The following is a 14,147-nucleotide window of genomic DNA, read 5'->3' on the forward strand; positions in this document are numbered from 1 at the left end:
CTTAGTTCGAAAGGCGGTCCACTTCCAATACCTGTAGCACCTGCGAATCTTTTTGTCCCCCTTATCTTTGACACTCGCTTCCATATGTCGCCTCTCGTTGGAGCTGGCCAAAAACACATTTCTGATATGAGTAAAAGCGTGTTTCCTGGGGCAAAAGCAACCTCTGTTGCAGCGAGAGCATCTGCGCACCTTTTCTCAACCTCATCGGCCAGCATGGATCCCAGCACGTGCCGTTTCGCTGTGCTGTATCATGGCCATATGCGAGGGCAACACAAGTTTGTCCTGGCCTGCTCATCATGAAGCGAAACTGGGGAAGACTGTTTTGTTCGTGCCACTGTGGGCTAAAACCCCTGAATACACCCAGGCGGAGTCTCTTCTGTTCCGCTTGCTCCAAACAACTGGGCGGCGAGAGCTGCAAGACATGTAGGGTGTGTGGAATAGGCAACGCCTCGCCGCTGACCTCGCATGCTGGGACACCTTCTACTGTCTGGCATTGTTGTAGCCTTGCTAAGCAGGCAGCCAAGTCATTTTCTAAACCAGTGCCCCGCTCGTGTGACCAATGTGATCGGGGAATTGCTTCAGTGTTCACTGTAACTAAGCACGTATCTTTCACGAGATAGACGTCTAGAACCAGTACCATTAAGGAGTAGTCTTTTCCAGCTTTGTTGTTCAATGTTCTATTGTGCCACTTTTACGAGCAGGATACTGACTTAGTAAGGTTTGATAACGATAGCAGGTCACTCGCTGTTCACCAATAGTGGCGACTGCAATATAAAGCATTTGTGTGTTGCGTGGCCGCTTGGCCGGTCACAGGGGGTGACTCGCGCAGTTATTGATTACAGTTTGCCGAAAAGGCAGACAAATACGACATTAGAAACTAGTTCACATAATATTTTGCGTGTGCAATTATGATTGGCACGGCTGTGCACCTTGGTAGCTGTTTCTCCTCGGGTCATCCAAATCCCTGGGCATCTACAGGTTCATGGGGACCTCGCGGCCGAAAGCAAAGCCCAAACAATTTTTACTTTGTCGAATCAGACCAATAACCACTGCGTATTCTTCAATGAAGGCAGGACACCTTCTTTGAAGCAGCTATGTGAGACCTACTCACTCTTTCCAGCCAGATGTCCTTGCTAGACAGCACGACGCGCAGTGCAAATGTACTGCGGTGGCACTGTCTTGCAGGTTGACTTTCCGTATTGTATACGGTGTACACTGGAAACACTTCGTTTGAATCTGCCTCCACATTTCCCCATCATGCTAGTTATGAAGCCGTGAATTCAGTGTCCGACGGCGGATACCTTAAAAACTACGGGGAGCCGTGTAAGGTCAAACCGACAATTGGATCCCAGTAGTTTGTGCCACAAATGGCACGACTTACATGCCTTTGAATGCAGTGTCCAGTCCCTATTCCTTCAAATCAAGACTAAAATTCAATATATCCTTGCCTCGCCGTACGGAGATATCCAGGGGGCCACCTCTGTGAAGTAAGAGGATCTCCCGCAGCTGCAAGCACATCACCAGAACATGCACCCCTCTTCCTGAAGTCCAGCCTTCTGTGGGGTTGTTCCAGATGCCAAGGCCATCCAGCCAAAGTGTCTGCAAAAGCTCAAAAAGGTACTCACTCGTCCGACTGAATCAGTAGTCTCCCCCTTTACGCTGATGATGCGATCTCCTTCTAAAATACCAGCCTTAGCAGCAGCGCCTCCTGGCAAAATCCCGCACACCCTCGGCCAGGGCCCTGCGTGCATATCCCGTAGGATGCTTAAAGGGGAAGCCTTTATGTCGTGAGCATACGCAAATTATCGACTGGATCTGCACAATATGAGGTACGCAAGGCTTCAGCCATTACAAAGGCTTGTATATATGATGATGCCCGCAAGCGCGAAAGCACGTACACTGTGAACCGCTCGGGGCACTTATTTACATAAACTCCTATCTAGAGAACTTGGCAGCGGTAAAATCGCGATCTCAAAGAGCTTCACAACAGTATATACTAACGTCTTACTTGTGGGTATTTGTCCGCTTTTGGATTCCAAGCGTAGTCCTTCTCCCTCTACCAACAAGCCTGGATGCCACCCATTGCCCACAAAGATAGTGGTACGGGAAACAATAGAACATGCGAAAGCAGCATCTAAGAATGATGTTGACTCACAGCTCCCCACTCATGCCTCACCTATAGAAGAAGGTACAAATTTGCCTGAGTCTCGCAGGACCTCTGCGACCCGCAAGACAATGGATGCCGGCACTGCCACCCTAACGCATTTAAAAAAAGCACAACAGATTGGGTGTTCAGAGGTTGAACAAGTGTTGGCGTGATACAGCCAGCAACTTACGCGCACGAAATGCATGACACACGCATTCAGCTTACCCGCACAAGTCGAACTTCTTAACAAGCATACCTACTACAAACCCCTCCATGTTGCAGACAGGGGCTCCCGACATGCCTGAATATAGTGGGGAGCAAACCGCACTTCGGTTGACCGCAAAAACGAGAGCACACCACTTTACGCTCTGCCAACCATGTGCTTAGGCCCTACCGGGTAGTGTCAATAGCTGCAACTGTAGAAAGCTCAAACCTCCAGTGTCGCCTACAGGGTCAAAAGTTTGGCGAGGCTGTAGCATCCGGCCTGCCACCCCTATCGGCTCTTCTGCATGCTGAAATTGAAAATATCAAGCGCATCAGCTTCTTTCTACGTTTCATCTTGCCCCCGCGGGTAAATGGGTGAATACGCGTCGTCCACAGACAAAAACAAGGGAAGCGTAGCCAGAGGATACGACCGGCGTGACTCTCGTACCTCTAATGCGGCATAGGTCACAACTGCCTCCCCCATGACCGGACGACTTTCCTTAAACTCTATGCAGATGAAAAGCAAAACGACTAATCAGGAAGGCGCATACTATTCAGCTAGTGATGCCACAATTACGAAGGACACGAGTGGTCCAGCATGGTCAAAAATGGAAACGGGCACTTTTCCTGAGGGAGTACCAGAAGGTACCGCCGAACAGTGGATATATAATCCTGTTGACGCAAGGATTCTTGCTTGAAAGGTCATACATCTCACGATAAACGAAAACGGCCCTTAAGAAGCTACGCAGAGAACAGTGGCTTTGCGAGTAACTATATACCTACGCATGGCTCAACACATGTAGGAGAAAAGCCCAGCGACGGTGAAAGCTATCCCAATCAGAAAAACCTACTTCCTTGCAAAGAGAATATCTTTTTCGGTTTCGATCCCGGCAAATGAAGCACCGCAACATCCGTCGCTGAGACACATACATACAGTCGAAATTCAAAAAGAAATTTCAATATGCATCGTTGCATCATGATGCCCTTGGCATCCCTATACTCGACGATCACCCAGAATTTCAACGGAGGGCAGGGTGGATCTGTGGCTTCGCACCCGCATCCACGCCGCAGAGACACGCCTCGTACATCATGCCTTCAGAGTCTTTGACAGCAAGCGAGAAGGGCACCGAGTCTACGCCGAACATCCGATGATGCTCCATGCCGTTGCCTATGCAGGCAGACTCATCTGATTCTGCATTCTTGGGTCTCTGGGTGCAAAACGTACGGCATAAGGTAGCAGCCAATGAAGAAGAGGCGCCCTTAACCCCTCTAGCACATGAACAGCCAGAGGGGGCAACAGAAGATTCTCAGTTTAGCGCACTTTTGAAAAAGTTATGTAGCTTACCAAGAGTACGTGAGCAGCCGTCACGATATAGCCTACGAAAGCGCCCATAACCAATAAAACAAGCAAGTCTACTTAAACTCTGCCTTACAAAGGCGTTCTACGCCAATGGATATGGTTTTTACAACTTTATGTCGTACCATGGTCATCGAAGAAAAAGCCAGAACCAAGAAAATGGAAATGCTCGCACTCATCTGCGCCCTGATTCTCTTGTGTTGCATCACCTCTCCCGCTTCCCGGAGTATCAACTTCGGGTGAAGTCATCGCATACACCCTTACAACGGCTGGCTGTATTGCCTCGAAGGCCCTCTGTAGCTCAAGCTGCTCGTGACGCAGCACCTGCTGGAGGCCTTGCCTTGACACTTCCCTGCAGAACGCTGGCACAGTTACGGCGGAAGTATAACATACTAGCGCGTCGGCCGCCTTGTCTAATATTGCTGAAAGAGTAGCAATACGGTCGGGATGCACATTTTGACTGATTCTGGAGGCGTTAGTGCATAGTAGTGCACCATGGGCACTGGAATACTCTCCACTGATATATTGGCTTCTCGTAGTATGCTCTGCCTGTTGGTACCGCTTCTTCTCTGTGCACTTGCTGGCCCAGACAGCAGTGAGAGCAACAAGAGCCAGCTTGAAGGCCCTCGTTCTAGCGTGTTTCATCTGCGGTGGAGCGCAGAGCATAAAAGCCGCATCCTCTGGGACAGCCATTGCTGCGGTCTGTGGGGGGCAGTGCGGGCAAACGCCACCCGAAGCCCCTACGCCCCCGTCCACTTGCACTCCAGGCCATCTAACTACACACAATGTTTTGAAATAACTCCTTGGTCTGCTGATTATATGCAAGACACATCCATGGGGCACCATCTTCCAAAACGGTGAAGCCTTCTTCCCTGCCTGCTCTGGGTAGCAGAACACATGAATGGCTTGCAGAATAACATGCACCAATCCCTCTGGCTCTGGCGGACGAGTTGTGCTTGCAATGACGGCGGCGAAAGAAACGTGCACGTCACTGCCTTCAGGGCACTACTGGGGGCAGAGTACTGAACATCGAGGAACAAGGCTCAAAGCGAGCCCACCAGCGGCGATACGCTTCAAAACCCCAGATTACGATGAAGAAGGAGCTAGAACTGCACATGCAAAGCACTCCTGAAGTCTGCTAAAAACCAGTCCTCCCGGGCTAAGTAATGAGATAGTTAACATAGGCTTAAGACCATGGAATCCCGCACTACTGTTACAAAATGAAGAAAGCTGTGAAGGCTACGGGAGGTACAACACTACAGAATAAGCTGGAAAAGTTGAGACCATGCGCACAAAGCCGCCGTTGCTAATCGGGGCTGAGAGTCGCATTCCAGTAAGCAAATTATTCTATTGTTATATTAAAGATGAAGTGAGCAACTTAGCCAAATTTGAATTATTAGGAGCCTATATGTTTGATCTGATACTACAGCAACGCAATAATTCGCTCCATTTGGTGGTGAAAGTGTTCGTTCAGGGCTCCACGCGCTGCCCTAGAGCATCACCGATGCCAGTAAGGCTACTACAAGGAGCATATATGCATGGCAGTCATTGATAATTGACATTCTCCACATAAGCGCCCAGCTCTCTAACTAAATATGCTGGATCTTAGCCGCTATGTCTGGTTTTGATATTCATTGCAGTACTTTCAACCTGAGATGCTCCTAGAGTGGGGTCTTGATAATGCGAACCATTATCAAGACTCAGGCAGTCTGCCACTGTGACACCACCTTATAAATAAGCTTTCATACTCATTTGGAACATGCAACAAGGTGATTAGAGGCGATGGAGCTAATGTACCCAGTTTCAGGGTGTATTGCCGTAAACATTCCACTAATCACCAACCACTACGCGTCTTCATAGTTAGACACAAAGGGTCGATTTGTGCTGGGTAAAAGTTTGGCGAAGACGTGATGCACATCTCTCCTTCCCAACTTAGCTTGACTATTCACTCCTGTACTGCGTAGCGCAGGCAAGAAACTATGAAAATCCAGCAAGTGATGACGAAGGCTATGGCATGTAGAGGGTTGTGTAAATGTCGTAACCGAGCTTGCTATTCTGTTCAGCTTAGACTTTAGTAGGGGTGGAAAGGTAAACTGGCCGGTCCAGAACCTGCCTAGATTTGGTGTACGTGTTCCCTTCTTACAGCTTGCAGATGAACTTTCAATCTCACTTGAGCTTCTTCCATTAGAAAATATTAATTTGTTCTTGGAGAGATGCCAAATATTTTACGTACTGTGCGTTATGACGCAGAACACCATTCGCCGCAACGTCTCAAAAAGATGCAGTGTCCGCACAGCTAACTCATCTGCGGAAAGAGAAAGCCAGGTCTTCAGATACACTACAATGCTTGAATGTAGAGTTCTTCAGTCATTCGTGTACGTATCAGAATAGTTCAAGTAGGCATTGGGTACACTTCGCGCTTTCAGCGAGCAGAGTATCCTAGACTATTTCCGCTAGGACTCAAAACAGTTGCTTGGCGCTTGTCGGCGAATCAGAACGACAGAACAAGACTGACCATTTTGTGGGAATCGAAACATTACAGCCAAGCGGGATGCTTTACCAAGCTTTTGGAAAAGAATCGTCCAGAGGGCATGTGCCAGTGAAATAGGCGAACTGGGAAAACCAGGTAATTCTTACACAAATTAAGCATTATAAACCAGCAGTGGCCCTTAGATAAGCGTTTTTTTCGATTTGGCTTCTTGCTTTAATAATCTTTTGCAAAGTCCTTGTGGCCCTGAGACTTGCTTCTAGGGATGCTTGCTGATGTGGGTGATCTTGCGTGTACCTTGCTGGTTCCATTCCCTCCTGCACAACAAATTTGAATGCGTACTTTCAGTATCCACTCTTGTTTGAAGATCTTTCATTCCCGTATCAAGGGACAGTGATGCCTAGTCTTGCCTTAACGCCAGTAGCCCGCAGCTTGGAACTTCCAGCACAAGCACATTTTAATCTCAGTGTTGAGACAATGTCAGCGTCCCAAGGGAGGCTCAGATGCCTCATTAGGAACCTTTTTGCTTGGATTGCAGTTTACTACGGAGAATGGCATTGACACACCACCCTTTACTAAATAGAAATCTTCCGCCTCTGCTCAATCCTCCCTTAATGTAGGATGGTAGCTGAACTGATTCTTTATGTGAACACAGCAGCCAAAGAGACTCTTATGCTGAAATGACTTGTGAAACGTCGTTCTTCAGTTGCCATCGCAGGGTAAGGGTAAACATGTACACGAATAAAATCCACTTGAGGCCAAGGGTAGACTAGGGCATTGTAGTAAACCATAGTCACACTTCAATGGCCGCACATAACGCCAAAGCCGTCCACACAGGGGGTGAAGTACTACCAAGCGCTTCGTTCCATACTCTGGAGTCGTGAGCTGCCGAAAGTTTGTCACCCATGGATCCACCTTGATACCACACGCAGAACAAAATATCAGCTTGAACCGCTTAGTATCGCCGGCTTTCAAGTCTTCAATGCCTAAAACCGACTGTATTTTTCTGCTTTCCACCCATCCTGCCCATAAAATACGGCGTTAACTCTGAGGGCATCCAGCTGTCACAGCAGTCAAGGTACTTCTAGCATACAGAACCTGTCCAGAAGCAATGCATCGTCTGTCGCTATTTTTTCTTTGGTGAGCTCTGCATCGCACTCACGCTATTTGTGGCTCAAACTTTCAAAGGAGCCGGATGCCATCCCTAATGGAGGTGCCGTCTTGTAGTACATGCCGTACGGGGTTCAACGGGGGGTTAGGCTTGTGCCACATACCACGTCATGATTTGTATGATTCTCTAGCCCCTTTGAACCAAAAAAGCTTTTAGGCATCTGAATTTAGGAATAAATGCTTTAAACGAAGCTAGTAGATGTGCAGTATCAATGAGCATATCAAATTTGCGACGTAGGTAAGTAGGAAACGACCGCTCCCACAGCACGCCGCCAAGCTGGCATGCACACAGTCCCAACTAAATTGAACGTCCTTTTCTCTTGCATTGCACAAAACAAACAAAAAATTTCAAAGATGCGTGGTCCCTTAAGGGCAGACCTCTTTGCGAAAACTTTGGGACCTAGTGTTTTGATCAAGGAGTATGCAGCCCCTGTCGTTGTGTGCCACTTCGCCGTGTGATGAATTGTCATCTTCAAACCGTACTTCTGAATGACATACCGACTCAAATAGGGCTATGGATTCTACTTCGGACAAAAACATAGCCGTTTTACATATCCTAGGCAGGCCCCTACTGAGAGATTTCCGGTTAAAAGGATTCATTTCATCAGGACAATACTGAAGCCACACCAACTGCTAGCATCTCGAAGCAGAGTGGTCAGCTATATTATGCGAGGTCTAAAACTTAGCGGAACGGCTACAAGCTGTGATATGTAGGGATCCTCCTCAGTTCAGCAAGCCCCAGGGCCATCGATAGGGCATTCGCTGCATTTGCTCCTCATCAATTCGGAAAAATCAGGCCTCTGCTACCCATTGCTATAGCTAGTGGATCATATAGAGCGTCCCTTGTTACCCTAAAGTTTGAATGATATCTGCATTATCCACACCATAATGAGCACAATTGGACTTGCAGCAAATTCGAGTAACGAAGGGCTAGAGGCCACGCCTGAAGCATTAGCAGAATACCTGCAGGAATCTGTGGCCAAGGCGCTGATTGAGGGCCTAGCTGCTACAATCAAATCCCAGCCTGATGGTAAGGACTAGCTGCACACGGCAGCCCAGCATTGATGGATTAACTAGCGACTACGCCACTATCATGCACATAGAAGCACTTCATACAACGGAGAAACTTGCTACGCTGGGTGTATGCGGGAGCAAGAAGTACAGTCTTACTGCAAAAACCTTGTGTGACATGTTATCGTAATGAATTGGACCACTCTCTCAACCCCAAACAACTATGTACCGGAACGCACATGCACTTTGGGTCGCAGTTTTCATTTGTCTCAGATCCACCTCTGTTTCTTTCCCGATGGCTGCTGCGCTATGTTGAAGAGCATGTAAAACCACACCCCTCTCGGATTGTTCAGGTCAGGGCAACGCACTGTGAAACCACAAAGAAAACGCCCTTCGCGTCACCCCAGTTGGCGTCGAAAGAGGGGTGACCCTGAGTGGCGCATCAGCATAAAATATTCTGTAGAGCACCAGTGTAGCCCTTTAGAAAAATACTCCTTTCTTCAGGCGTCATATAAAGCTCCCTTGGATGGCGCACTGACAGTGGTGACGCCAGTGGCAACAAGTGCTTGCACGAATGTCGACACACGCGGCCTCACAGCCTCAGACAACGTAGCCTTTGAGGCCATCCGAGCTACGGAATGGGTGGATGAAAAGACCGTTACTGACATTCTAGACCATTTAAGAGAAACGATTGGTGCCACCGGGGTTTACTTAGCGAAGTACGAGGAACAGGTGGCCTTTAAGGAAGGAGTCACTGTGCCAGCATTACGATACGTCGCCGCAGACAGGACGCATACTTTTATGCTCAATCACTGTCTCCCTGAGGTATATTCTCATAATAATCATCCTGATCTGAGTGTTCTTGCTGGCACATGCCATATTAAGGAACTGGTGTTCGCGTTTCCTTGTTCGCGCATTCGCGCTCTACCATTTGAGGTAGTCGTCCTCGTGGGGCCCCCCCACAGTGTACAGGACGTTAGGTGTGAGTATAACGTCAAACTAGACTAGCCATCATCAACCTGGCCTTTCGTTAGGAATATTATGACATGCGATTTGCAAAGCGTGTGCAAAAGCCTGTCCTTGGCTTTGCAAATTATCTTAATATGTCACTCAGGAAGAGGGAGCCACCTGGGAGCTTCTTTCACAAGGCGAGCTCGAAAAGGGCATAGAAGAGGGAGCCAAGTCCCCCAAAGAAGACAGCGAGGATGATTTGGAAGAGCGGGACGTAAAACGTTTTTTGCCTGATGGACTAGCTAAGGGCGATTGTATTGCCGATAACCAAGGATCTCCGGACATCCGGAAAAAGGTCCTGTTCGTCGAGGAGGTGCTGGACAACCCTCGGATTCGATACTTTGGACTGACACGGCCGGGAGCATACATAGCCGTCTTGGTGGAATTGAGCGAGGTAGCAAATGCTGAATCGCTCATGGCACTTTGCGAATGGATGAAACAGAGGAGAGCGCGAGAGCAGATGATCGTTAGAGCCCTTCGGATGCAAACAGAAGGAACCACGGTAAAGTGCAGTGAGCCAGAGCCTAAATGGTACTTCATCAACCATTCTCTTGCTTTTAGGACCTTTGGTACAACACGCTCAACCAAGCCTGGCCACCTACGAAGCTGCCTTATGAGTACAGTACTGCTATAATTTGGCCACAAATAACTTTACCCTCTCCGTACATTTGCCGGAGACCGTTCAATCAGGAACCATCACCTGTGCATCTCAGGAAAGACCAATGCATCTGTTATACAGGAGGATCCGACAGCGATTATTCTGATCTATTAGAAGAAAGAGCACCTACTGACGCTGAGGAAGAAGCGGGTGCCATGACAGAGGCGCCTGAACCTTTGCCGCCGGTGGAACTGCACACCACCACCGCTAAATATATCTTGTGTGCTGATTCCCTAGGAGATCAGGGAGTATTTGGGCACCGATCTGTCTGTTGCGTTGAAACATACGCTGAAGAGCTAGCAAAGGCCATTATACGGACTCAAAGAGAGGCATTAGAGCGACAAGTATGACTGAACACTAGACAGAGAAAATCCTGCTGCTATTCTCTCAATCAATCAGCTACGAGCCAGAGGCTCATACATACCTTATTTCTAGTTTTTCCGTGTTGGGAACGATAAAGGCTTGCTCTGGATGATGCAGCCGCATTGATAGTAGATTCGAGTCCTGCACGAAAGTCGCTGGTCAGATACCGATGCCGGTACCACGCAGGTGTACTGCTATTGCCAAATCTTTCGTTTCGCAGGCAACTGAAAAAATCGACAGCATTGATTATCAGGATTTTAATCTAGAACTGACTAAATTACACCAGAACTATTCAGAAAAGCTACAGGCGTTGCAGGAAGAACGCCAAGCTGAGGAGCTCCAAAAGCTGGAGGAAGAAAATGCCAACGAAACAAGAGGTCTCAACAGACTAAAAGAAGTGCTTGAAGTGGCTAAGGACAACAAGGCAGGGGCGTGTAGCATGGAGCTGCAGCAGAACGACATGGACAAAGATGCGAGTGCGATGGACCAAAACAATTTCCTGCCAATGGGACTGGAGGAGTCTGAAGGAGAAGAGAAACATGATGACGAATCTCCTGATATTCATCCTATCTCTAAGGAATATGTATTGGAGGCCGCATCAGCACTCGCTGCTCTTGATTGTTTCAAACAGGAGGTTCTTGCTCCGTTGAAATTGAGGTTATTGCTTAGTGGGCCAGACTTTTCTAGTGCTAGGCCTCGCCAAACTATTACTGCACACAGCAACAAAAGGCACATCGATTATCTTAATTCATATCTTCGATGCTTGGCCGCCCATAAGGCACAGGAATTGTAGCATGATGTACCTGCTCTCTCAGGACGGCATTACATTGCAGAATCCTCCAGCTTGGTCTCAGCAGCTGCTGCATGCGCTCTGCTGCTCGGGCACGATGCTAAAACTTTGAAAGATGCTTTATCTGAAGGAGACAGCCGCTGGAGCTGGGATTGCTTACGCCGACTTTTTACCTCCGACTTTGCCAATGCAATGTTAGCCTTTGATCCGAAGGGTACGTGTCCGTAGTCTACGGTCGCTTACGCGACTGTACCTTGAGATATTCCTCTCGTTAATCTGGAAAATAATTCAGTTGCTATTTTAGTGATGTTCTCACCTGCTATCGCAGCTCCAAGACACTACACAGAGAGCGAGAGCAGTTTGCAGTTCATTACTAAACTACTGGACTCTCAGACTGGAAGTGAAGATGGACATCTTGAATCTCCAGTGGTTAATCTTCTCTATTCGTGGGCAACTGTAAGAGGCAATGATTCCAACTGATGACTTCTCAATACCTGCACCCAGAAGCTAGGGTGCTGCTACTTCGCCGAAGGCCACCCACCACTTGAACTTGGCCGTACAGCATATAGCCCTACCTGAGAAGTTAACTAGGGGACTCGTGTTCATGACCGGTGCAACTCTGTAATACTGTGGAGTGTACAGCTGGCAACTACGGCAAGACGAAAGCATTTAATTCTACACCGGGAAAAGCTCGAAAGGGCTGCCCACAGCCTTAAAACCCCTCTTCCTCAGCTTGATGAGATAGACTCCGATTTCGTGTCGATTTACACGATCGAAAATTGACTGCACAAACTTTGGCTACGAGTTACAGGTAGGCAGGAAAATGGAACATGTGGATCAGCGAAAACGCCCTACAAGCCTTTACTCAACCCTCAAAGAGGTGCCGCGGTTCTACATCGGGTGGCTCTCTTGCTCTCTTGCTGCTTTCATCCACAAACCTGGGACCCTAAAGTAAAAGGAGGCGCGAGCGTATCACAAACTGATGTAAGTCAGTGGTGGATCGAGCCTCTTCAACGCATGGGGTGGTGAGGGAAATCGAAGCGCGCGTGTAAAGATCCCAAGCCCAACAAACACTTTATTCAAGCATCCTAAAACCCATCCAAACTATTTCTACGAAAGTCCGATCCTTTTCCCTATTTTTGATATCAGCGCAAATGCGTAATAACGGCGTCCTTGAAACTATCTTCTGTTTCCGTGCTTCCACACTCAGGGGTCCTGCTACAGCACGCCTGCAAGTTAGACCATAGTGTGAGCATCCAACGAAATAATCGCCATCAGACAGAGTTTAGGACCCTAACGATCATTAAATGCTCTTATCAAAGCGTGGAATGCACCCTCAGTAGGCTTCAGAGCTCGGCTCCTGCTAGCTCATCTGCTTTGAGGAACTATCCAATGGATTGTGAAGGCTCAGATAATTATCTTTGCTCCACTGGTGGTAGCACGAAACAGAGATTCCTGACAGACGCTAACCTTCGGTGGCAATTCTTCTTCGAAGTAGCTGTAGCCGGAGGCCTGTGCTAAGCTCAAAACTCCATCACAAAATTGCGCAGGGGGGGAAGCGGGCCCAGGGAGTCATGGATACAACTACCGAAGGAATTGAGACCAACAATGCTCGTTCCCATAGTCTCAGTCCCTCATTCTTTGCGTGTTTCTTCACCGATCTTTGGCTTTAGTGCTTGAAACGAATGATACACAGTAATACTGGTCGCTCGGTGCCGTGTCCCTAGCCCTAGGCTTGCAGGGCACCCTTTCTGGAACCCATGTCAAACCATTCTGGAATCTGGCTAGTACCCCTGGCCTCCGAACCGCTACTTCAATGTCCTCATAGTATGTAGAAGAGGCAGTCAAATACTGCCCCACAGCATGCCAGTTATACACTGTAAAGCTACAGCCGAAGAGTTTCTAGGGTCTCCGATACCTTTCAATCTTCACTCGGCTCAAGCTATTTCAAGTTGTTTGCGAGGTATGCTTCAACAACAGAATGATTTTCACCCCTTTTTTAGAAAAGTGAACAATTAGGGCAATCCTGAGATCAATCTTGAACCTATACAACCCCGTGACGCTTGCAGGATGCCACTTACAGTAAAACCAAAAGCATGCAGGCTCTAGCATAGCCAAATGTCGTGGATCACCTATGGGAGAGGAATATTGTGGCCTTATTTCACAAATGCATGCAATTTTTAACATCTCAACATTAATTTTAACAAGCCACAAAACAATCGACTTCAAACAGCAGATTATGTCATGCGCTGTATTAATGATTATCCTCTCGCTTATTCGTTTCATGTACCTTGGTGCTGAAACCTAGTATCTCAGAGCCTCGAAGGGCACGCCGCTGCAGTAGTAAACTGCAGGAAACGACATTGCAGCACGGCGAACTGCATAAATTGCAGGAAAAGCCATGGATGCAATGCTTAATGCACTGCAGAGAGTCGATTTTCACTTTGCTCCGTCGTTCTGAACCCCTTGCAAGGTGTGCTTCAACCAAGACTTAACTCTTCCGTGTTTTAAAAATCAGGAGAGCGATCAATAAAGGTTTTCTTGGGAGCGATCTCAGTTTCCATGCTTTCAACCTCACTGGCGTGGCTGTGGGTCAGACGCCAGCACCGATAACAAGAATCTTCGTTACTAGAACCATTTCAACGGTTCAACAAAGCAGTCATATGCATGTAATATCAATACCCAAAGACTATTCCTTCACCGAAGCTAGTCTTCGTGTGCAGTGGTGTGTGCATACTAACTTAGGCCTCCGGAGTAACAGCTTCCGCATTGAACCACAGAGCCGCAGTGCCGCTTCGGCCACAAGCAACTAACAAAACAATAGAGTTCATGTCTGTGTTAATTCCTGAGCCCTGCCCGTAGCGAGGCCCAATTTCTTTCTGAGACTAAAGTCTAAGGGAAAAGTTGACAATTTTAACAACTGAAATAGCATCCATCCCCACGATTCTT

General features: G+C 47.9%; 2 protein-coding genes across 2 annotated transcripts; one reads left to right on the top strand and one right to left on the bottom strand.

The window, feature by feature from the left end:
* Positions 1 to 1,407: 1,407 nt before the first annotated feature.
* Positions 1,408 to 4,553, bottom strand: LOC34620858. The gene is made up of 9 exons (XM_026335085.1): positions 3,833 to 4,553; positions 3,696 to 3,763; positions 2,799 to 2,849; positions 2,541 to 2,658; positions 2,372 to 2,447; positions 2,177 to 2,256; positions 2,009 to 2,068; positions 1,626 to 1,741; positions 1,408 to 1,506 (listed from the first exon to the last, which is right to left on the bottom strand). The coding sequence occupies exons 1-9, from the start codon at positions 4,551 to 4,553 to the stop codon at positions 1,408 to 1,410; spliced, it is 1,389 nt and encodes a 462-aa protein (XP_026190870.1).
* A 3,700-nt stretch (positions 4,554 to 8,253) lies between these two features.
* On the top strand, positions 8,254 to 11,678 carry LOC34620859. The gene is made up of 8 exons (XM_026335086.1): positions 8,254 to 8,395; positions 8,650 to 8,699; positions 8,881 to 9,201; positions 9,491 to 9,889; positions 10,078 to 10,389; positions 10,629 to 11,076; positions 11,224 to 11,412; positions 11,527 to 11,678. Exons 1-8 carry the CDS (start codon positions 8,254 to 8,256, stop codon positions 11,676 to 11,678), a joined length of 2,013 nt encoding a protein of 670 aa, XP_026190871.1.
* Positions 11,679 to 14,147: the final 2,469 nt, after the last annotated feature.

This window comes from Cyclospora cayetanensis, unplaced genomic scaffold (assembly GCF_002999335.1).
Source record: "Cyclospora cayetanensis isolate NF1_C8 unplaced genomic scaffold, CcayRef3 CcayRef3_contig_59, whole genome shotgun sequence".
NCBI classification, from domain to species: domain Eukaryota; phylum Apicomplexa; class Conoidasida; order Eucoccidiorida; family Eimeriidae; genus Cyclospora; species Cyclospora cayetanensis.

Coding starts and splice junctions, on each gene's coding strand:
- LOC34620858 (XM_026335085.1), bottom strand. CDS start 4,553: ATGGTGCCCCATGGATGTGTCTTGCATATAATCAGCAGACCAAGGAGT. Junction 2,659..2,798: donor TGACCTATGCCGCATTAGAG/GTACGAGAGTCA, acceptor TTTCAATTTCAG/CATGCAGAAGAGCCGATAGG. Junction 1,742..2,008: donor AAGCGGACAAATACCCACAA/GTAAGACGTTAG, acceptor ATATGCACGCAG/GGCCCTGGCCGAGGGTGTGC.
- LOC34620859 (XM_026335086.1), top strand. CDS start 8,254: ATGAGCACAATTGGACTTGCAGCAAATTCGAGTAACGAAGGGCTAGAG. Junction 9,890..10,077: donor TGCAAACAGAAGGAACCACG/GTAAAGTGCAGT, acceptor CCGTTCAATCAG/GAACCATCACCTGTGCATCT. Junction 11,077..11,223: donor GAAATTGAGGTTATTGCTTA/GTGGGCCAGACT, acceptor CTGCTCTCTCAG/GACGGCATTACATTGCAGAA.